General features: G+C 36.1%; 1 protein-coding gene across 3 annotated transcripts in view; it reads right to left on the bottom strand.

The window, feature by feature from the left end:
- The window catches only part of LOC135202580 (uncharacterized), a 323,189-nt gene that overhangs the window by 6,263 nt on the left and 291,318 nt on the right, over positions 1–25,608 (bottom strand). For all 3 annotated transcript variants that reach the window (XM_064232089.1, XM_064232090.1, XM_064232088.1), the window contains one exon: positions 17,285–17,416. In XM_064232089.1, coding sequence (XP_064088159.1) covers positions 17,285–17,416 — 132 coding nt within the window. The remainder of the gene's footprint in view (positions 1–17,284; positions 17,417–25,608) is intronic.

The raw sequence follows: 25,608 nt of genomic DNA, 5'->3' as shown, positions 1-25,608 counted from the left end.
GCTTGGGTAACTACAGTATGGTCCCCAATTATGCAAAAATCTGGTTGATCCACGGCCTCGCAAAATTGGAAATTTGCCTATTTCGAAACACATACCTTATGGGAACTTACCCAGTCAAACATTTTTATACTACCCATTTTCAATACTTTCTATTTACTATACTGTAATTTTTTCTAATATGAAATTGTTCTTGTGGACAAATAAAACATTAAAAAGGTTTTTAATAACTTGAAAAAGTTTAAAAGTACACACAGGATGGTGAAAACTCCCACAAGTAAACAATGCCACCATTAGGTGCCAGTGTACTGTAAGATACAGTCATTTCCTTTAAAAAACCTTTTGGATGGAATTTCCTCTACCTAACCTCAGCCAAAAAAACCTTCAAAGTCCTCTATCTCATCCTCCGTGAAGAGTTGTTCTGCTGAAGGAAGGCTTTGTGAACCATTTCGGGTACTGGTGGATCATGCGTATCTTCACTCCCATTAGGCCTAACAAACTTGGTTACGAGTGCCTGTCTCGGTTTCTTTGTCCAGCACATTCACTATGTAATCGTTTTCATATAAATTTATTCTACAATAAAAAAAGAACTGATGAAAATTCAAAATTTGATATGAAATTACAATTTCTTAAAAAGAAATAAAAATTCAAAATTCAACATGAAATGACAGTTTCTTGAAAAGTTTATCTCTCTCTCTCTCCTCTCTCTCTCTCCTCTCTCTCTCTCGTCTCTCTCCTTCTTCTTTCTTCTCTCTCCTCTCCTCTCCCTCCTCTCTCTCTCTCTCTGTTAATCACTTTTACTAGTCATTTTCATCAAAACCTATTTCAACAATTGAAAAAAATAAATGATCAACTGCCAAAAGTTAGCCAAAACAAGTTAACCTAGAAAAACATTCTTACTTCATTCAGCAATGACGGATTTCAGTTGTCGACTGCTGCCAAAATGGAAGTTGCTCCTTCCTTTGTCTTTAACTTGAGGGCAAGCTTTTTAGTTTCGAGAAAATAGGTCTTCCTCTTTGACTTCTAGGTAGATGTGTACATGATGTGGATGATCAGAATACACTTCGCAGATCTGAATAATACGTATGGCAATGATCATGATACCGATCATTCATACACACTGTGCTATGATGTCACAAATACGTGAGGCAGAGCCTTCCGTCTTAGCTAATGGCTGAGCAGGAAAACTCTCTCTCGCATTCCCCCTTGGAGGAATAATAGTTTTTTTCCTCCAAGCATTCCCCCCACCCCTTCTCTCAGATACCAGCAAAGCCCCCACATCTAAAATACTTGAAAAGACAATAGATTTGATACGTTTTGTGGCGCGTGACTCGCAGACTTTGAACAGCTTCGCAGATACAGAAAATCTATTTTCGAGATCTAGCGACCGCATAAAAGGAGAATCGCACAATTTGAACATGCATAATTCGGGACCGGACTGTATGTCAAAGGTAGTGAAATAGAGACAGGTTGGGAAGAATCAGGTATCTATGGCTCGGCCACAGTAAGACAAATACTTGATGGAAGTCATGTTTATAGATGCTTAGAGGTAAATACAGTAACACTAATTGCTCTGAATCATTTGCTTTATCAGGTTGCCTTTACTGATGAAGGAAAGAAAAAATTGATACCACATATGAGGGAAACTGAGCAGGCTTTCCTATCATACTTGAAGCAAACAATGGAAGATAAGAATGCTGGATTATTTAAGACACACATTGAACATATGCAGTGTTCTGGAAAATGCTGATGCATTTACACAGATAAAAGAACTGCATAAACAAGGGAAAGGCATTCAGAAGTTCATGATGAACTATATGAATTAAGTACAAACCCTGTCATTTTTATTACTGCAACTAGAAAAGCTGACTGGAAACTTCATTTAGCAAAAACTGAAGTGTTGTTACCCTACTTTCATGCATATGACCAACATAACTATGGCAGATGGGGCCCCCTTCATGTTGCTGATATGTTAGAATTGCAGTCAGCAAACACATTGCATCATTCACAGCTATTGACCATGATCATGCAATTGAACAGGAGCATAAGAAAATTAAAGTCTAAGGAGGTTTTGTTGGCATCACAAGCAATGAATGCATTAGAGAAATTATTTATCATTACAACACACCCACACTAAGCTGAGTAGTGCATAAGTTCAAAGAATATGCTGGAATTGAAAGCAGACCATCACAGCGGCTCTGTGGCGGAATCACAAGCTCAAAACCAGCTGCAGAATCCCCCCCCCCCCCCACACATAAATCCTAATCAGTCCAGCTGCCCAACTCACCCCAGTCACACTTTCTACTTTACACTTCAGAACACAGCAGAACAATTGAACTATACCTACACACAGAACAAAAAAACCAAACATGTACTTACCAACTCCACCAATTCAGATACTCCAGGCTATCCTGTGCTGTCCACTGGTCGAGGTCACAGAGATACCAACAACAACAACCAAGAACCACAACCCAATAACAACAACAACACAACAACAAGGACCACAATAACAAAAAAGGAACACAACTACAACTCAACAACACAGCAAACAACCAAGGAACACAACCCCAACCACAAGCAACAAGCACCAGCAACCAACCAAGGACAACCACAAACCTCACCATAACAACAAAACTCAACACCACAACAGACCACTGGCCCAAACAACACAAAAAATCACAACAGCACAGGCACAACAACCCTAAGCAAACAACACTAACTTAACAACAACCAAATAACAAATCAATAACACACAAAACTCAACTAACTCCCAGTGCCTTCAAAGAACTGTTTCCCACGCTACTAACTATCACCAGCTCTCACCAAAGACTGAAAACTCACCAAAAACACAGAACTCTGATCTCTACCAGCAGACAACCCAGCAAGAACTCACCAACAGCCAATACAGTTGTTAACTCTCTCTCTCTCTCTCTCTACTCTCTCTCTCTCTCTCTCTCTCTCTCTCTCTCTCTCTCTCTCTCTCTCTCTCTCTCTCTCTCACAGACGTTGTCAAATGGAACTCCATAACTCCTCCATAGCTCCACCTGAAGTAATTGGTAGTAAGAGCACAAGGTTGTTGAAAAATGCTGCCAAACTTATTGAGGTCATTGGAAAACAAAGAAATCCACTTTAGGAAAAAGACATGTACAACCTCATTACTTTTACTGTAATACCATCTGAGGCATCTAAGACTATTGAAAATCAGGATGACTTGGGTAGAGAGGCTTTAGAGAAGTTTGTATCCTATAGGATGGTTGAGATGACAACAGAATTTTGGGACCCTCAGAAGAAAAACAACATCAGCTACTTCAAAGCAACCGGACCATTAGTAAAAACTGAAGTAAAAGGTCAGATGATGTCAATAAGACAAGAGTGGGAACTTCTTTCAAGACTATTAGTTGTGACTAAAAGTAGACATGAGTTTTATGTCAAGGATGCAATTGGGGAATATGAGTTTGCCATCACTCCTTCAAATTTCCTTCCAGATGCTTCCATGATCATGCTCTCTGGTAAATCTCAGGCATTACCACCTGTCTTCAAATTTCCAATACCAGAAGACACGAGCCAGCTTGCAATAGATGTCAGTACCAGTGCAACAAGTCCTTTTACTTGATGGAATGTGTGTAGTAACAAAACTGCATGGCAAATTTACTGCCCAACATTTTGCTACCAAGTTTGTGGACATAGTTGACAGCCTAGGTAAATCATATTCTGAGATTCATCTAGTCTTTGACTAGTATTTGAGTGGGTCACTTAAAGAAACAACCAGAGACAAAAGAACACAGAAATCAAGTTCTCTACATTATCATGTACAAGACACTACAAAAATAAAGAATGTTGAAGCATTTTTACCAAATATTAAGACAAAAGGAGAACTCACTGAATATCTAGGAGAGAAAATACTTTGCCATTACCAGAACAATGCAAAGAAAGTATACTAGTAATGCACCACACAAAAATAGGGCAAACTGCAATCTCTCTACTATCGTGAGAATGGAAAGTATGCAAGCAGGTCACCATAATTTGGAAGGAGATCAACTAGTTTTACTTGATGCAATAGAAATCAGACACAGAGAACATGAGGCCAAAGTAGATGTATTCTCTCTTGATATAGATTTATTTGTTTTACTAGCTGATAGTTATCACCAGCTTCCACCACTAACATCTATACTATGGAAAAAAGGAGACAAAATTTCAATCACAGAATGATATATGAAACTTGGCAAGAAAAAGAGCAGATGCCGTAATTGGATGGTATGCCATTAAGGGGACTGACAACATGAGAGCATTTGCAGGAAAGGGTGTGGCAAGCCATTTTAAAGCATTTTTGCAAAGTGATGACAAAATACTTGAACACCCAAAGTACCAGAATTGATTTTCAAAGATATGTTTGCCTGCTCTACAACACTTCAAATATAAAATCAGATTCTGTCAGAGTTGAGATGGCTGCTATTTGCACAGAATGGCAGACGGGCGACAACCCCCCCCCCCCCCCCCCACCCCCCCCCCCCCCCAAAATCAGGACTATCAAAACTCATAATGAAAAGTCATATTTCATGTCGCTTGTATGGAAGTCATCAGGTACACCTTACCCTGTTGTTCCATCCTGTTGAAGACAGGCACTTAAAACCAATTTTCTGTAACAATCCACCAGCTCCAGAGGCCCTATTAGAGCTTCAGAGATGTTTTTGCAATAGTTCATGTCAAAAATTCAGATGAGGGTGCAAGAAAAATTATCTTGTGTGCACTGATTCTTGCGGCTGCAGTAATGATTGTGAAAATAAACAAAACTGGATGACTGAAATAGATGAGGATACATTTTAGATGTAGAGAAAATTTTCATTTCAATAACTCAAACTAGATTATTTTAAAAGAACTAAAACATATACAAAGACCGTTTAGTGATAGGTCTTCAGTAGCATTGAATGATTTTAAGTATGAAGTTTTCTTTTATTTTCAAAGCATTATTAGCATACAAAAATACTTAGTATGGTTTAATCTTTATTTTTCTTGCAATATTTCCTTATTTTGATATTATTATTAAGGTCAAAAAGGAACAATATTACTGTCTTTGATGCTGAACAACTGACAAATTTAATATTTTTGTGGTTTTGTCAGCCATTTTGAAAAATAGTCCCCACTTTATGAAATTAAATCTGATAACTTGACACCAAGCACAAATTGTCTTTGTGATGTCCTTTACCTCAAGAAAATGGAAAATCAAACTTGGCAAATTTAATGAAGTATATTACACTCTCTGCCTGACTAGCCCCCTCATTGGCTGGCATACTCTCTCATTTCTTTACTGCTCGTACCTCCTCCTGCCCCCTTGGCAGTCCCCCAACCTCCAGGCCTACACTACTTTGGATCTAGTGTGCTGCCTCCTAGCAGGACGCCTTTGTCAATGTCAACCCTTACTGGGTCACCCTCTATCACTCCGCCAGTGAGGCATCGACCAGCACTGCCATTCAAGATGTCGTGATGTCATTCCCAGCATCCTCTCAGCCTACGACGTCAGTTGCAGTGGCATCTCTGCCTCCTGTTGTTCTAACGTCACGTCCATCTTCGCCTATGACGTCACCACAATTTCTCACTAAGCCATCGGAGACGTTGTTTCAAGCTATGGTTGAGAGGCTGGACACTTTTTCGAGAGAGGTATCCTGCTCGCTCTGGCAAGATAGAAGGAGTGATTCTTTCTCACATCCTTCTAGCAAGAAACATCATGGAGGGAGTAAGCACTCTCCTCCTTCATCTCCCTCTGCTTCTTCATCTCCTTCTCCTTGCCCTCGAGTCAAAGGTTGGAGAATTCTGGAATTTGTTGCGTTGTTTTCTGCGAGTGAGAGGAGTGCTTCGTTGACTTCTCTACACAGACATGTCTCTCCCTTACATGTACATGTACGTGACCCTGGAAGTGATAGTCCTCCATCTCAATTGACCATCTCCATCTCCTACGCTTGTTCCAGTCCATTGTAAAGATGTTAAGGCAACAATTAAGAGGTCGAAGGTACCCGCAATGACAGTGTCTCCTGCACCTCCTAAGGATTCTTCTCTCTGTGAACATGTTGTGGTTGACGGTTGCGAACGTGAGGCGACTCGGGTCAGTGGACATGTTTCTCGTTCTCCTTCCAAAGCCCAGGACTTTAAGGATCAGTCTCCTTCAGGATGTTCACTTTGCCATCATTCTCTGTCTTGGGACCGTGCTTGTGTATCATAGCAAGACCGTGTACTTGACTCGTTGCACGTAACACGTGGTTCATCGCATGAGCGCATACACGATTTGGCTCATGACCATGTACATGTTTCTTCGCTTTACTGTGTTCTGGAGCCCTCTGTTTCAGGATCTTCAGTAGTTTGGGACCCCACTCCAACCAGTGGGAGGCATGATGCCCGGCTTCCTAGGGAAGTCTCTCCAGTGCTGTTAGGGAAGATGAGGATCCCTCCATGATGCCTTCTTTGCGTCGTCTGTCTCCTTTCCCAGAACCAGAGGAGGGAGAGAGCCAGGAGTTTCTGTCTTCTTTCTCAGAAGTTATTGATTTCATTCGCGAGTTCAATAATCTTGGGTGTAGAATGTAGTCAAAGCAAGATACAACGTGATCCATCTTAAGCCTGGTTTGACCTTGGATCAGGATAGATTTGAAGGATCATAATTTTCTTCACAAGAGGCCTTGGCTATGGTGTCTGCTGCTTCTACCATCTCCCAGACTGTGTCCTGGTTGGACTTGTGGTCCACTGCAGTAGCCAGATAGCGTCAGATCGCGCTGAGGGAGGTTCAGTCAGTTCTTCCTCCTTTGTTAGGCTGTTGCAGTCTGGGGCTAAGGCCATTTCATATTCAGGTCATCTTAGTGTGACTTTGTGGGCCAACCTCCTCCTGGCTAGGAGGGCCACGGCCTTTTCAAAGGTGGCGAGATCAGTAGATTCAGTCCCTGTCGGCCCTCTGAAACAGGGATCTCCTTGATTTGCAGCTTCTATTCCCAAGAACTCATTTAGAAGAAGCAATCAACTGATGGCAAGTGGATACCAAAGATAGACTAGTGCATTAGGCAGTATCTAAGTCGGAGGCTCGGTCTCTTCCTCCTCCTCCCACTCTGCGACGGCAGACTAGACGATCTCCTGTCAAGTTGACCAGGCGTTCAACTTCAGTCTCTAAAAAAGAGTCGCCTCTCCGACAAAATCAAGACAGCACACACGTCATCAACGTCCCTTCACCTCACCCCTACAAGGCTGGGATGGGACACTAGAGGAAGGGACAGAGGGAGTCAAGGGTAGAGTGGGCGCCTCTCCCTCCCCATTGCCACGGGTAGTGGGATGCCTAGCGGGCCATTGGGGCAAATGGCAGTTGCATGGAGTGCAGAAGTGGGTAGTAGATGTCCTTCGGGTGGGGTATCTACTACCCTTCTACTTCTCTCCCCCTCTCAAACTGACTTATGCTCAAGGTTCTCCAAAAAACTTGGCTCTTCAGGAGTGTTGAAGATGCTGGACAAGGGTGCGGTGAAAGAAGTGTATCATCCTTCACCTTGGTTTTACAGTTGGATTTTCTGGTTTTACATGTTTATTGAAACAATAACCTGCCACTACAAACCACCCTATCTAAAAAGAAATAAATCTCTGACAGAAGCAGACATCCACACCAGAGAACAGTACATATTCTAGTAAAGGAAGGACAAGTGACATAAAACAGGTTGCATCAATTTTATCAGTTATAAATATAAAAAGCCTAAATTTCATGCAGCATTTCCTACACTTTCATTAAATGTTCCTCAAAAGTAAATTGCGAGTCAAAAGTTACACCTAGAGTAGTTAAAGTTTCAAACTCATTCAACAGAGTCCCATCCACATGAAGGCTAGGATGGGTAGAAAATCAGTACAAGTCCTGTTAATCAATAAAGTTTTCATTTTACTGGAGTTCAGCCTCATGCCCAACTGACTATGCATTCACTAATCCATTCCATGTCATGACTGAGATTAAGCCCAACTTTACTACACCCACAAGTGTTGCATCATTGGAATATTGAACAATACATTACACACAGTATTCCATTAACCAACAGAAATCTTGCATATTGAAATGCTTCCTAAGAGAAATCTAAATATGCAACAAGAGGTAGATCTTTGTTACAGTTTTGATGTGAATTTTAGACCTGACAGTAAAGATTCATATGACTACACTTTTTGCTTGACAGCACTTTTTGCTAGGAAAAATGTCTTTTCCAGATGTAAAACAAGAAACATTAAAAAAATGCCTGTTTGTCTGTTATGCATTTTAAATAGTATGGTAAAAATTTACACACTAAATTTTAGACACTGTACAGAAAATTTATACCAACAGCTAAAAATCACAAAATGGGGTTAAATGAGCTGTAGCCTGACAACAAGAGATCAAAACAAGGATCTCCAACCCTGGAATATCTCCTCCACTTTCTTACTGCTGACTTACTTCTTACAAATACAGGCAACCCCTGCTATGCGTGGTCTTGCAATTCACTGGCTCACGTATTTTTTCTGTGGAACCTATCTATAAAATTATTCACGGGAAGGGACTTGCCTATACGTGGAATTTTTTGTAGAGCAATATTCTGTATTTTCATATTACAATGGACCCCCCGTATTCGCATTCTCCTGATCGGCGGACTCGCACATTCGTGTTCTCCGGATCTGCGGATTCGCGCATTCGTGTTCTCCGGATCCACAGACTCGGGCATTAGCGGATTTCTCTCTTGAACATTTACCCCCAATTATTCACATAAAATTCGCCTATTCGCTATATTTTTCTATGAGAAATATCCGCAATTTCCTGGTTTTTTAATCAATTTCATTATAAAATGCACTTTTTGTGATAAAACGATTAAAAAACCAGGAATAATAATTTTTAATGGGTTTCTCTTGAATTTTAACTAACAAAATAGGAGGTTTTAAGCATTTTTATAGGGGTTCCAACTATTCATGGGTTCTAACTATTTGCATCCCCCGTGAATACGGGGGGACCACTGTATTATCATGCCTAAATACTACATATTGTACTTGTACATACATATACATCTTATGATAAAATAATGATTTACGGTACTACTTATCAAATATTAATATTGATATAATTCTCTCTCTCTTCTCTCTCTCTCTCTCTCTATCTCTCTCTCTCGCTCTCTCTCTCCTTTCCTCTCCCCTCCTCTCTTCTCTCTCTCTTCTCTCGGTCTCTCTCTCTCTCTCTCTCTCTTTCTCCAAATATTAATATTACTTATGTAAGCACAGCAAAATATCAGTTCAATGAAGAAAATACAGGCGGTCCGCAGTTAACGGAGCAATCGCTTAGCGGCGAATCGGTTTTACGGCTGTCATAAAAAATATTCATTAAAAACAATAAGGTACTTCAAGGTATTTTAAAGGCACAATTTTCGGTTAACAGTACCACTAGTGCCGTTATGTATAACAAGTGCATACATTTGTAGAAATACCATTCAGACCATAAAGGTTATGCAAATGATATTAAAAAAATTTATTGAGTTATTACATAGGTATTAGGGTAAAACTATATGCCACTGATGCTGTTCTATGCCGAAAATATAGAGTTAAATAAGTGCAAATTTAGCTATGGGTGTGTCAATTTATAAATGTTCCTGCTTTTATGTTTAAAATGTGTATGAAAATGTATTACGTATAAGATATTTTTATTTCTGCACATAAATATGATACGAAGGCAGCTTTTGAAACTGCCCTTCACGTTATCAAAGAGGATGTTTTTTCATGTTCGTTCTTGTGAGGCGCCGCCTGCCACTCTTCCGAAAATATTGAGTTAGAAAAAGTGCAAATTTAGCAATCGATGTGTCGATTTTATAAATGTTTATGTTTAAAATGTCTATGAAAATGTATTACGTATATGGTACTTTTATTTCTGCACATAAATATGATATAAAGGCAGCTTTTCAAACTGCCCAAAGAGGATGTTTTTTCATGTTCATTCTTGTGAGCCACCGCCTGCCGCTCTTCCAAAAATATAGTTAAAAAAAGTGCAATTTAGCAATTGATGTGTCGATTTTATAAACGTTCATGCTTTTATGTTTAAAATGTGTATGAAAACATATTATGTATAGGGTATTTTTATTTTTGTACATAAATATGATACAAATTAAGGCATCTTTTGTAACTGCCCTCCACGTTATCAGAGGATATTTTTTCATGTTCCTTCTTGTCTGCCGCTGTTCCAAAAAATGTTTACAAAGACTTCACGTGGTTATATTTTATTAATTTGGGAGCTAATTATAAGTCATTTTGTTAATGAAACTTCAGCTTTTTGTTATAAGTTTTCATGCTTTTATGTTTAAAATGTGTATGAAAAATGTATTACAGGGTATTTTTTTTATTTTTGTACATAAAAATGACACAGTGGCAGTACGCATGTTCATTTGAAGTCTTTGTAACAGCCCTTCACATGATGAAGACAATAGGTTGTTCAATCCCACCCGAATAATAAAATTTTAATTTATATAATTGAATATTGTTTTTATAACAAATTATATTTACAACTGTTGCATAAATTGATTTTAAAAGACAAAACTTGCTTATACATTCAATTTTGCAACACTACAACTTCTTTATTTTTCCATGGGATAGAAGTACAAAATATAACTCTGCAACTCGGTCGATTTTTTGCTTTGTTATGCGAGCAAAAAATTGAGGTACAACTGTACGAGCTCGAGATACCACTGCTATATAGATGGCATAGTGATGAAAATTAAGATGGACACAGAAGAAAAAGTAAATATGCATCTTTTCCATACATCTTTTAAAAAGTTATACATTACTTTACTGTATCGACTAATATTGTACATATTCTCATATTATTGTATTATATAAAATACTACGGTAAATCTAAGCCAGTATTCCACGGAGCAGCCAATGTTTTAGTTTGGAAATCAGCTGATGGCGAATACGAGTTTGTTTTGCCAAATATCTATATTTAACACAATTCTGAGTGAATTTTCTTGCTTCTAGTTAGCATAAACGAATATCTAGATATACTTCACTTATATGAGACAAGGCTATTTTTCCTTATACAACATGTTTTTAGGTGGAAATATGACTTGAATATGTCTCGTGATTGTAAACTAATTTTATTTTTCATTAACAGATTACGTTGGCGGCATGATTATCGAGTAAAAAATTATGTGATTCCATTCACAATTTTCCTTTGTATCATCATAATACGAACTTTACATTATTTATCTTTTATTGGAGTAAAACCAACAGTAAAATGTGTTCTTTCAAGCACAGTAGTTTTGATCAAAATGATTTTATCTCTATTTTATCTACGGTTGTGTTTTATGGCATACATTTACTGGAGTTTTATCCTTGTTGCTGACGCATGATAATGGTCATTACCAGCTTGAACAGTTTTCTCAGCTTCAGCTATATTTAGGTTTAAATTTAATAGTATATTTCCCTACTGATCTTTGATCTATAGCGAATAGTTATTACATAAAGATATCTCAGTCCTATTCTACAAAACGTCATTTATAACAACTAAGGTAATATTGTACTATAATGCGATGATTGAAATACAAGCCAAACGAATATTGTTGTCCAATTCGGTTGTACAATGATGCTCAAATCTCATGCGACATGACTCCATAGGATTTCGTTCAAAATTCACTAACTGGCAACCGAGCATGCTCCATATTTATCTATTATTTCAATGCGAAAATGCGATTATCACATACAATAAGGCCATAATATATTTCATAAGAGTGAAATAAGAGTGAAATCTGTCATATATTTCAAAACTGTAAGAAAATTTCACATGTAGCCAAATTTCAGAAAAACTCTTACGAAACATTTTCAAAACTTTCGTTCACTCATCACTGAAGCATTTAACCAAAACGAAGTCATCATCAAACCTCAGTTCAAATGTTAAATAAAAAAAAAACTAAAAAAATTGTCATAACATTAATAACCAAAGCAAGCATAAAATTTGAGATAGTCCTATTTGATTGCTTTTCCACGTCAACGCTGAAATAAATGTAAATATGTATATAGAAAAGTAGAATGCGCCCACCGATATCAATGTGTGAGGAGAGCATGTGTGACTTCATTAGTGTCAGTGCAACAACAACCACCTGGTGCAACATAAGTACGTCTACAATGAGTAGCGACCATGAAATTATCTTGAAAACATTTACTTTATATGTGTTAGAGGAATACTTGAATTTTCATACATAATTATTTGTTATCTTTCTTAAATATTAAAAAAGTTATGGCATACTAGCAAATATTCGCCTATTTGTCAAAGCCAAGATATTATTTCTAGGCCTAGGTGTTAGATATCTTTACACTTAACATTCACATCTCTATATTAACAATTTATGTCCAGAAAGCAAATGAGATTATCTACACATTCTTCCACTTCAAGATAGCTTGTGAAAGAATAAATTATACACCAAAAGCGAGCAGAAGGACTTCTAAGAAAATATTTTAAACCAGTAGAAAAACAAGTGTTCCATACGCCTTGATATTAATACTTATGATATTTCGATTAGTAGCTATCTTCTCCATAAATCATCATCTTTTACACAGAACAGGTAATCTCTACAAATAAAAACATTAGTAACAGATTACATCTCAGAAGGCTTAGATTTCTTTTTTAGGCCTATAAATCATTTTGCAACATACAGGCAGCTTAAACACAGCCTGAAACCTCAACATTCAAAGAAAACTGGTTGTAATTCATATTCTTATTGTATTCCTCAAAAAACTGGTAATCTCTACAAATAAACTCATAGTAACAGATTACACCTCAGAAGGCTTAGATTATTTTTTTAGTCCTATAAAACATTTTGCAACATACAAGTAGCTTAAACGCAGCCAAAAACATCATCATTCAACATTCATATTTTTATTTTGAAAATGTTGTTATGACTGTTGGTTGAGCTTATTAGATCTACTGTCATAATTCTACAGACGCGGTTATGATGACCAGTCTGAGGAGCATGTTAAGTGTACTTTCATTGCTGGCACCGCTAACCTTATCACACCGCACTTTGAAATGAGTGACGTAAAAAAAAAAAGTTCGAATCACACAGATTACGAATTATACCAATACATAAAAGGGATCATATCTATTCAACCATAAGGAAAATAGGGCTAGCTGTGAATTCACAAACTTTTCGACATGTATGACATTGAAAAAAGAAAAAAAAATTGCACTACTTGGCAACGTCACGTCGAGTCTGAGAATCTGGACGATATAAAAAGAATAATGTCGCATGAGATTTGAGCACCACTGTACTTAGAAGAAAACAGTTGTTTCTCGTTCGGTTGTTCATGGCTTACACGTTTACGCAACGAGTATAACGTTAAAACCATACTTTTATCATTCTCTTTTGCTGTTTTTGAACTTATTTAACTAGAAGATGGGATAAAGTTAGGTTATTGTAATTTGGTCTCTCATAAAATTGGATTATCGTAAGATGAATTATCGTAACTTGAACACTACAGCTACCTGTACACTGTATAAAACCTTTTTATATCTTTACATACTCTAGACACCCAAAGGATTAAAGCTAGGCTTTTTTTACTTTACAGTATTTATAATACTATAATGTATGGTGCAGTACTATTGTACAGTAAATTCCAAAGTACTATACTGTACAAATATAATTTTACTTACTGCGCCATTACGGGATTACGGCGCTGTTTGACTGGTCTAGGGCACTGTTAACTGGTCTAGTATTCCGAAAGAAGGTATGCGGCAGCCGTAGGCTTTAAAATCGCTTAGCATCGAAAATCGCTCAGCGTCGGCGACCAGGAACGGAACCCCTACTGCTAACCGAGGGCCGCCTGTATAATGAATTAGTAGGATTTTGGTTCAATAAAGTGTTTTCCCTGATCTTTTTCTGTCTCCAACTTAGGGGGAGGGATGAAGGCATAACTTTCAATCATCTTGACATATTGATCTCTCTCTCTCTCTCTCTCTTTCTGTCTCCAACTTAGGGGGAGGGATGAAGGCATAACTTTCAATCATCTTGACATATTGATCTCTCTCTCTCTCTCTCTCTCTTTCTGTCTCCAACTTAGTGGGAGGGATGAAGGCATAACTTTCAATCATCTTGACATATTGATCTCTCTCTCTCTCTCTCTCTCTCTCTCTCTCTCTCTCTCTCTCTCTCTCTCTCTCTCTGTGTACATGTTACTGGCTGGAAGAGTTAGAAGTAGCGAATCACACAGCAGAGTATAAATAAGGGTATGTTACCACAATGCTGTTTGGCATGTGACAGAGATGCTATTGGCTGGAAAGATTAAAAAAGCCAATCATAACGCAGGGTATCAGCTCTGCTAGTTGCTGATTGGCTGGTAACTCCGATGCTTTGTGAGGGAATTTCTCCTCTTTTTTTTTGGTTTTTTTTTTTTTTTTTTTTTTTTTTTTTTTTTAATGACTGATTTTTGTTTAATGTCCTTTATTTTAGTTTAATGTTTACTGATACGTATTGTATATACTTATAACCTATTTTTGTGGATCAAAACTTTATTAGTTTTCACATGTAACACCGAGCCATATATTTTAAATGAAATGTTGTAAGATAACTTTGACACGATGATAGTGTGTTTAAGGTATATTTTGGTTTGAACTACAGTGGTACCTTGAGATACAAAATTAATCCGTTCCGAGGTGGCCTTCGTATCATGAGTTTTTCATATCTTGAACCGCATTTTACATGTAAAATGCCTAATCCGTTCCAAGCCCTACAAAAGCACCCCAGTAAATTATATTTCCAGGCCTTCAACACATGTTCTAGGGTTACGACACCGATCGGACGGAAGAAATATGACTCCAAATAGGCAAAATACTGTACATACTTGAGTAATATTCAACTGCATGTAATGTTCAAACCCATTTTTACTGCATATATTAGGACTTTAGCATATGTCCCTTAGCAATAAGCCTAGCCTATGTTAGCAGTTGCTACTGTAGCCTTGTCTATGATTCTGACATCTAAACCTAAGAAGCTAAAAGCTTAGAATATGCCAATAAAATGTATAAATAATCAGTATGTACTCATTTCAAATAATTATTAATTAATCATTAACTATAATACACAAACAAAAACAAAAAAAACCTTCCAATCGTTTGTTTACATTCAGCTCTTACGAGTACTGAACGATCGCCAGGCAATCATTTTTCCTAAGACACAGTAAGCCATAAATTTTCATTAGTATCTCTCTTCAACTAATGAAACTACCAAACAGTATAATAACCATTTATTTCTATTCTTTATTCTATCTTTACCTAATGGAGATACAGAGTTACTGACAGCTATACTGAAACATATACGTAACGTAATATTAAAACAGAAGAAGAATTCTAAAAAATACGTATTTGTTGGCTTCAATGATAGCAGTCTGATTTATTTTATATTTTATGATATCTAATTCACAATTTTTTTTATTAAATGTATTGCATGTACTCATTTAAAATAATTATTAAGTAACCATTAACTAAAATAAACAAACAAAAAAAAAGCTTCCAAACTTCTGTTTACATTCAGCACTTACGAGTACCAAACGATCGCCAAGCAATCACTTTTCCTAGTACACAGTAAGCCATAAATTTTCATTCTCTCTCTTCAACTACTGAAACTACCAAACAGTATAATAACCATTCATTTCTATAGTACTTTATTCTATCTTTACCTAATGTTTTTTTTTATTAAATGTATTGCATGAATAAGTTTTTCAATTTACAGCATCCTTTTACCAATAGAATACATAGAACACAAGGGGTAGATGCTGACCAATAGGAGAGCAGGATTTATGGGGTGACTAGCATCAGGAACCAATGGGAGAGCGGGAGGATGGTGGCGAGTTTACTCAGTTGGCGGGGCGCAAGTTTTAAAATAGTTCTCGGTGGTCCGGGCAAACCTCGGGACTTTACAGCAACAACCTTTCGTAACTTGAACTATTTTCGTATGTAGAGCCAAAAAAATCTTCGTATTTGCTTTCGTATCTCGAGTTTTTCGTAAGTTGAGCCTTTCGTATGTCGAGGTACCACTGTATTAAAATAAACAGTTAAAAACATTTTTTGAGGAGGACTTTGGTATTTGAATGTTTTAAATAGCCAGTTATAAGCATTTTGAGAGAATGTCAAGTATTCGTGAATTTTAGCTACTCAGACATTTGTGGTCCCCCAGCTGAAGAACTCAATTTGCAAGGTCAAGCAGTATGGGTTTGTATCCTGTATGCAATCCAAATAATTCACAAGAAACAAGTAGAAGTTCTATGCACCATCCTACTAGAGTGAAGTAAACATTAAAATCCCTGTTACACAAATGCTTTGGCCAACTGAGAGCTTGAGCAGTATACATACTTAAAGTTCAATTCTGACACAAAGGCAATACCTGTAAAATGTATCAACAGCAAACTGGAAGAGGACCTTCAACCTTATCTTTGTCCTGGCAAATCATTGCTGCTCATGCATGCAGTCCACCCTGATCTCGTAATAAATGCCTAACAGTCTACCATTAAAGTAACCTTAATTACTACATATGAAAACTAACTGGAAAACTTATAAATGGTCCCGACATGGTAGACGTATATGTAATCTAATAGCTATAAGATGGTACAACGATATAAGTCAGTCTATAGAATGCTGTGTGAAAGTAGTGAAGAGAAGTGTGGTAAGTGGTACTTTCACACAATTAAAAGTTAGGAACAGGAATCAAAACCCAATGAGTCATGACCCCAATATCAAATGTGGCAGTGCACAGAAAAAGATAAAACTTAAATATGAAATATCACAATGATGAATATCACAATGATGAATATATTGTATTTATAAATTCTGATTTGTATGAGCATAATTCTCATTCAATGCTCAAATCCGTAGAAGTAAAAAAATGTGATTGGCCTCATTAAAAAATGCACTACAATGATGCTGACAAGAAGAGTAAGGTACTAGGATAACTTTGCCAACATGGGAAAGTTTTCCTATGATCAGTAACATAAAATTACTTATTGATTCCAACATCAAACATACTTGCTACCAGTATTCTATAATTCTCAAGTAAGAGTTAAATATTCTTATATAAATGGAAGGCATGACCATATCTCCTCAACATCTGACACAGGACCTTATAGAAGTTTCAATCCTGAAAACACTGTTGGCTATTCAAAAAGTATCTTTTTCAAAAGTAACAAAAGTATATTATTAAAAAAATAGATAAAAGATTCTAGCTGATAAATAAATAAAAGCAGCACAGAAATATTTTATAAATATGTTGTATAACTCAACATCTGAACTTACATAATTTTTGATGGAGCAATGAATGATGCAGTTTCTTTTGCTGATATGTATGTGGAACTGGAGCCAATTTCTCCTCATGGTTTTCTTGTCCAGTATCCTTTATGGGATGATGAAGACCCTTACTGTCATTTGCTGAAATAAAGAACAATTAAATTTGTTAAAAAAAATTGCAGAATTCATTAAATGCAAATAACTTCTAATAAAAAATTTCATCCTTGGGGTACAATATAAATAGTTAGTGAACTGCTACCAGTGTAAAAAGAGAAAAAAGTTTGGCCTAGATTCTTGCGTTTGACGTTACAATGTCATGACTCCAGATTATTCTTTCATCCACTTTTGATCTACCTGCATCCTTGTCTTTCTTTATAATATCTTACATCATCAAATCCCATAAATTGCTTATAGTACAAACTGAATATAGATGAAAGTACAGTAAACGTGAGTTCAAAAAAACCATCCAGATAGTTTTACACTGACTTTTCAAAAAAAAATAAATAAATTTCCTTATCAATTGACTTAGACTAAATGTATGAAGAACATTTTAGAATAACATCCTATATATAATTTGACTGTAATAACTTAAATGTGTTCAGTACTGAAATCAAACAATACTGACCTAATGAATTTGCATTTGCTTGCAACTAGGTTATGTGGTACTTTAATAATACTATTAAAATCTAATGCTTTCATCAGTCAGTTTGTCATAACTGGCTGTATGTGGTTTACTTTGGCATGTACTACATAAAATGTACAATAGTTCAAAGACAAAAAAGAAGCTCCTTACAGACATGAAAAATGAAATACTGATGTCATTCACTATACAACTTGAGTCGCCCTTATACTATTTAGTTCTTTTCCGTAATGTTTAACGTCAGGTTTGTGTCTGCACCCCCGTGATTCCTGAAGTGTCAATTTTAGACATTTTTTTCAAATGCTTGAGGCAGATGCAACTACTATTTTTTCTCTATCTCCAATTTTTATATTCTTTTCTAGTTTCTCTGACTACTAGGACTCACTCCCAAAAAATTTCTCCTACTTAATGGGACTGTAACATTCAAAGGGTTTAGTCCTACATGTTATATTAAGCCTAACTTGAAATAATACCTGCATCTTTTTTACCACACTGTTCAAATTACTCAAGGAGTTTTAGTTTAACATGATCATATGCTTTGGAAAAGTTGATATGTTGGCATCATATTTGCTGTATATATGTATCATTAAAGTGTTTGGTGGGAACTCGCCCCAGTTTTATACGGACACCTTTTATTTAGGTGAGCGAGTCAGAGACTTCTGACATGTCCAATTTAACAGTTCTCTGGTATTATAGCAATATTTTACTAGAAATAGTGCTAAAGAGGACACATTTCCCTGGGCGACACGGCTTCCTCGCCCAGAAATAGATTTTTCCTACGTCAAAATCCCTTTTCTAGACTTTCATAAGGGTCATCCAAAGGATTTGTTCTTAGTACTGAAAAAGTGCAAAGTTAAGCTAAAGAAGTTAAGACACCTGAGTGGGGAGATACCAAAAGGAACAGACGAAACATTAAAAGCAGAAAACAATTAAGCTGGGTCAAAAGGTTGCAACAAGGACCTATAGTATTTTCTAAAGTTCACTAACAGTAACACCAAAACCAGTGCTGGATTAACCCTTAGCAGCCAAGGGTAATATATCGATATGCAGCACCCCATGCCAGCAAAACTTTGAGGTCAGCAAATTCACACAAAAAAAAAAACACACATCAATAGAAATAAGAAGATATGCAAATGCACATGGTGAAAAAAAAAATTCTAAAAAAAATTCTAAAAAATTTTCCTTACCTTTAACAAGAAGTTAAAAATGACTACTTACAACCAATTTATATATGTTTTTTCTAATATATAATTTTATTCTATTTTGTAAAATTATAATTACAGCTCACACAATATCAAAACAGATAAGAAATAAAATCAGTATCAAATTCTTTGTATATTTGTTGAAAAATATTCACGTAAATTCACAGAGAACGAAGATTTGGTCAATTTTTTTATTTGTACATGTTTTCTAATAATTTTTTCCACTTTTCTTTACAAAATTACATTTACAACTGACATACTATCGTCAAAGACAAGAACAAAAACCAACCGCAACCCCTTGGTATGTTTATGAGCAAACTTACAAGAAGAACGTCATGCGAGAGAAAAACGCACTACATTCCCCCTTCAAGTCAGAAGCAGAACTGAAGCCCTGAGATGCCCAAACTCATGATTTTAGCAAATGTAAAAGTTGCCATTAGTGAATTTATGGGCTATAAAAGTATTGGCATCTCTTACCCGCCCGATTCTTTCGAAATCGATGGTGCTTAATATCGTTTATCTACAGGATCAATTCATCCACCACCCCAAAGCTGTTATTACTACACTCTCGAGGAGCAATCCATCCGTTAAGGGCTAAGACCCTTTTGGGCCCTGTCAGGTGAGCAAAGTGAACCAAATCAGCTAGTTTTTGGTTTTAAATATGAGCAATTTTAGGAGCATTTTGAAGCTATATGCAAAGCAATACGTGTATCAAGGAAATTAAGAGCATTACACACTAATTAAGATTAGGTTAATTTATGCTTATTTTGAAAGTATACAGTGCATACCCTGCAGATTAGCCTAACCTTATATGATGCACATAACCAAATATTGCACATTAATGACTATTCAGATATTCATGATTCAGAATATCAGTTTGATTAGGCTGGTCAGGTTCAACGTACTATTCAGCAATTGGTTTCACAACAATTGTCACACCTCTTAATTTTTTTATTTATAATTTTCATTTTTCTGCCCCACATAAATATATGTACCCACTTCAAGACTGATTTATGTCTAGTAATTTCTTACTTGAAACAAAATAAAAAATAACAATTACCTCCATAAGAAGAGTGAAAATACTATGTTTGTTTGTCTTGAAAATGTTGCCATATGTTTAAGCTACACTGAAAGGAAATGCACATACTGCTGTAGTTTTAAAATGCAATTGCTGACCTTGTCAATCACGTAAATCACTGTACTACTTCTTTTCAGGCAATATTATATCTTGGGATGCTGTATCAACAGAAACATAATAATAATTAATAATAAATAATAATAAATAAATAAATAATAATAATAATATAAATAACAATAAATAATAATAAATAATAATAAATAATAAATAACTAATAATAAATAATAATAAATATAATAATAAATAATAATAATAATAATAATAATAATAATAACAATAATAATAATAATAATAATAATAATAATAAAATAATAATAATAATAATAATAATAATAATAATAATAATAATAATGAATAATAATAATAATAATAATAATAATAATAATAATACTAATAATAATAATAATAATAATAATAATAATAATAATAATAATAATAATAATAATAATAATAATAATAAGTAATAATAATAATCATAATAAGAATAATAGTAATAGTAATAATAGTAATAGTAGTAGTAGTAGTAGTAGTAGTAGTAGTAGTAGTAGTAGTAGTAGTAGTAGTAGTAGTAGTAGTAGTAGTAGTAGTAGTAGTAGTAGTAGTTCAATGCATTTACACATTTCATTATAATTTTAAAATCATTATAATTTTTAAAAAATAATTATTCATTATAATTTTTAAAATCATTATAAATTTTTAAAATAATTATTCATTATAATTTTTAAAATAATTATAATTTTTTTTAATAATTATTCATATAAAATTTTTCATATTATCTAGGAAGGATCAAGATAAACACATACATCACAGTCAGACCACTGAACATGAATATGTAGTGTACACTACTAAGCAGTCATTACCTTCCGGTTCAGGGCCACCCCTACCCACCATGACAGTAATCAGAATCATACATGTCCAGTCCAGGTACACCCCACACAGATCATTCAAAGTTCACCATTCATTAGCTGTGGTTGGCTGCATGACAGCATACACATAAGACAATATTGTTGCATGATAGTTCAGTACACATAAAAATTAGTAAAATTTTCTCAGTAGCCATTATAGCCTACCAAAATCAGATACAAACTAAGCTCGAAATCGTAAGAGCCCAATTCTGTATAATGACAGGAATAGCACTCCAGCTGACAGAGACCCTGGCACCAAAAATTTTCACAACACTGGTCCCTAGTTCTTAAGTCTTATACAGTTTTTAATATTATGGCTAGTTCAAGGCCATGGGGCCCTCCCAAGGGTTCGGGGCCCTTAGGCTTAGCCTAGTTAGCCTAATTAGTAATTCGCCACTGACCAAAACAGTCCGCTTCATATCAATCAGAAAAATTCATGACTTACAGTAAGTTTGTTTGTTTGTATAGTGTTTTTAATTGCATGGAACCAGTGGTTATTCAGCAACGGAACCAATGGCTTTACATGACTTCCAAACAACGTCGAGAGTGAACTTCTATCACCAGAAATACACATCTCTCACCCCTCAATGGAATACCTGAGAATTGAACTCGTGGTCACCTAGGTGGCAGGCCAAGACCATACCGACCATGCCACTGAGGTGCTATGACTTACAGTAAGATATAACTAGGTATAAAGTATGAATGTCCACCTTTCTAGGAAGCTTCCATTTTATCCATTCTGGCTACTTCATAATCAGGTTGTTGCCAGCTCCCTGGGAACTGTTTTCCCAATTGCAAACTGTAGATTATATTCAGTTTTTCTTTCAAGCAATTTGCTAAATCATCAATATATTCAAACATACAAGCATCCAATTATGCTGTACACATCTAATAATCAACATCATATATGTACTATTAGAAAACAATCAAACAATGACATGGCATATTTTTTTGTGCAACAAATGATCTACACTGATTAAAAATACTTTAAATATACTACAGGTACCATCACATAGACAATTTTTTTAAGCCTATTATGAAGACAATTTTTTAAGCCTATTATGATGACATGCTGCCAATAACAGCACCAAATGGTACTCATATTGTGACACAGGCAGAATTATTTCCCTTGTAAACATGCATCTTTACTTCTTCAACACTTATACAGTAAGTAGTATAAGCAAAGTAACACAATTACTGTATTACAAACTAAGTGTTTTAAATAGAGAGGACTGTTGAACAAACAGTCGAAGGCTCCAGTTTTTAACATTTTTGTATTTTGGAAAAATACAGTATCATATACATTACTGCGGCTTTTAACTCATTAAACAACATATATAATATGGGTACCACCAAAAAGTACCAACTATAGAAAGAAAAAATAGTACCAATCCTGTAACGAATACTATCGTAGATTTACAAGTCCAGTTGCTGATGCTTGGTACTAAGCTTGTTAACTAAGAACAAGTAAGTAAAAAGGGTGGGATGCCATCATATCATCCAACAATTTCCAACTATTACACCAACAGGGACACATTTGGGGTTGGTCTGAGGTCAGGTTATGAAAAGAGTTGAGCTTTATAGCATATTTATGCAAAAATGAAAATTATCCTGAACCTGCAATTTGTTTGCATAAGGATACAAGCCTACATCTGTCAAAAGATGACTTGAACTGAATAAACAAGGGTTCCAATGACAGGTCAGCTGACCAAACTTATGCAAAACAAATTAGGCTGTCCCCAGTTATCGGCAGGGTTCCTTTCCATCGGCATGACGATAACCGAAAATCGCTGTTATCAGCGTCTCTGTTAGGTACACATCCATCGGAGCCAATACCCAATTAATGACACAGTTAAGCGGAATCTGTGCATTACCGCTTTACTGTGGTCATTCATCAGCACTTATAATTTATCAACTGATCTTGAAACCAACACTAACACTCCATATTCCAGAAGGCTTATGCACCTGAAAGAACCATCTTGGGTCCATACAGCCAAAGTAAATGAGCTGTTCAGGTGCTCACCCCACCCTTTTCTTCGATGCATCCAAAAACAGAAACATCTCAGGAGATGGAGAGTTCAACAAAACTCACACAAGGATCCAACCACCACGCAAGATCCTCCTTAGCATCCTGGCTGAGGGGCACAAGGAATGTTGGAGTACTGTGAGTGAATGACCAGTTCCTTTCAGGCACCATGGAAGCAACTGCAGATGTAGTTGCTCCTAGGGGATAAGCTTCTCCAAGGACAACAGGTGGCAGAGAATATTCTACCAAGTCCACCTGGTTTTTCTGACAAGATATGAACTGCAATGACACCTTCCTAAACTTGCTTATCTAAGAGTTTACAAGAAAGACTCACTACAAACATGTCAATCTCCATGCCCAGTTATTTGCTACTTGGACTGAACATCAAACTCTCCCCAGTTTTTCACAATCCCCAGAGCAGGTCAAAATTAGATCAGTCAGTCTGGACCCCAGAGCAACTTATCTATCGACTTAATTCTATGTTCTTACAGCACTGTAGATAAACTAAATACTGTAGAATGAAAGTGACACTAGAAAGCAGTAATGATTTTCCCATTACCATATTTTATGTGGCTGCAGAATAGTTCAATACCTTATCCTAAACACTATAACAACCATAAAGCAAACTGGAAACTATATGATGATGGTCTTTTTCTTCTTAGCTTAATCTCTAGTCAGAGTTGCCTCCTTCAGCTGTTTCCATCTTTAACAACTCCTTTTATAGGTGGTTTTGGCAAAGGTTTCACAAACAGATGTCCTTCCTGATTCTAACCCTCCCTAATTATCTGGGACTGGGACTAGCCCTGATTTGGGCCAGCTTGCTCTCCCCCCACCCGTGGGCACTCACTCGGCTTCCACTGGGCACTCGGGCGTGACTGGGCGTTCGCTTGCCTGCTAGTAGGCACTGGCTCAGTTCCTATGGGCGTTCGGCACCGATGGAAACTGGCGGCTATAGTGGCTTGGTCCCAACTAAGTGCTCAGATACTTATCTAATAAATGCATGACCTAATTTTGAGCCAAGCAAAAGATTAAAGACAGGATCAACCAGTATAGTTCGGAACCAGATGAGGTAAAAGCTTTGGCGCCAGACATACGATGTCGTCTATCTAGCTATATATTATTGATTAAAGGTCAGCGTAGCCTTCCATTGGGATGTTCCCTCTCTGGCAGCCCCTTGCTAGTTTTCAAATAAAATTCTTATAATTCTTGCTTTTACTAAGATTTGGGTTTGCCATCCTCTGAAAGCCCATCATAACTAAAATTCTCTCCTTCTACATTATAACCTTTCACTTACACAATTCTGAAAAGGAAAGTGATAAGCATTGAAATTTAATGCAATTTTGCTGCAGTAGCAAACATACTATTAAGCTAGTGTTGAAGAATCTTAAATCAGAATTTATAATAAACAATAAATCCTGCAAGAAGCACCTTGCAGAATTAAAATTCAACACCAAAATTGTTCTGGTAATGAATGCAAAGTTTACATTATTACACTACTCTATGAAGATGGTAGCTAATGCAGTGTTTACTTTATTACGCTACTTGACTATCAACTGAGCACAATTTATGTTGTTACATTACTCACTGTAAAGATGAGTTAATCAAAAGACTGTAAGATTGCTACTGCAACAGTATTATCAAACAATATCAGGTCGGTAACAAATGTAAACATCGGTTCGATGAACCAATTCTTAAATTATAGTCCATTACTCGGCAAAAAGTAATTAAACAATTAGTAACTGCAATTTTGCTGTAAAAGTGAACTACTGATGTAGTACTCCAGTAAAAAACAACTAAACAAGGAAAAAATTCATCCTGAAGCTTTGAACTGAAGCTACTCTACTTTCGGCTTGGATACCGAAGTCCGGTCCAGTAAATGATTGGCGAAAAATTAACAATTGCTGCTGACGCCAGATGTTATCACCTTGAGTTGCATAAACGGATTGTGTTGTTCCTAACCCTTTCATTAGGGGGCGAGACTGGTGTCACCTACACAATAGCAGTGTCGCTACCACGAATTTTTAATCAAAACTGCTGCGAATAAATGAAACTAATACCCATGTAATTACTGGGTAAGTTACTCAATTAAAACCTGACATATAAACATTATGACAATGGTGATGATGACATTGGTGGGAGGCAAGAAACATCAGAGAATGTATATACGTAATAAACTACAAATGATAATGAATTATTAACCACTAATAACAAATGAGGAAAAACGAAGCTAACATTAAAGATACAAATAACCAAATGATCATTAACTAACTAAATCTCCATTTACATTGTATGAAATTAAACAAAAAATAGTCACTCTCTAAAAGTGGTGAATACGGGAGTTCCCCAAAACAAGGCACTTCATATTCACTATAGATATTAAACCCATTTGGCAGCAACAACAATCTTGGAAAACCTACTGACA

Source organism: Macrobrachium nipponense, chromosome 30 (genome assembly GCF_015104395.2).
Source record: "Macrobrachium nipponense isolate FS-2020 chromosome 30, ASM1510439v2, whole genome shotgun sequence".
NCBI lineage: Eukaryota > Metazoa > Arthropoda > Malacostraca > Decapoda > Palaemonidae > Macrobrachium > Macrobrachium nipponense.
This window is presented reverse-complemented; position numbering and strand designations above follow the sequence as displayed.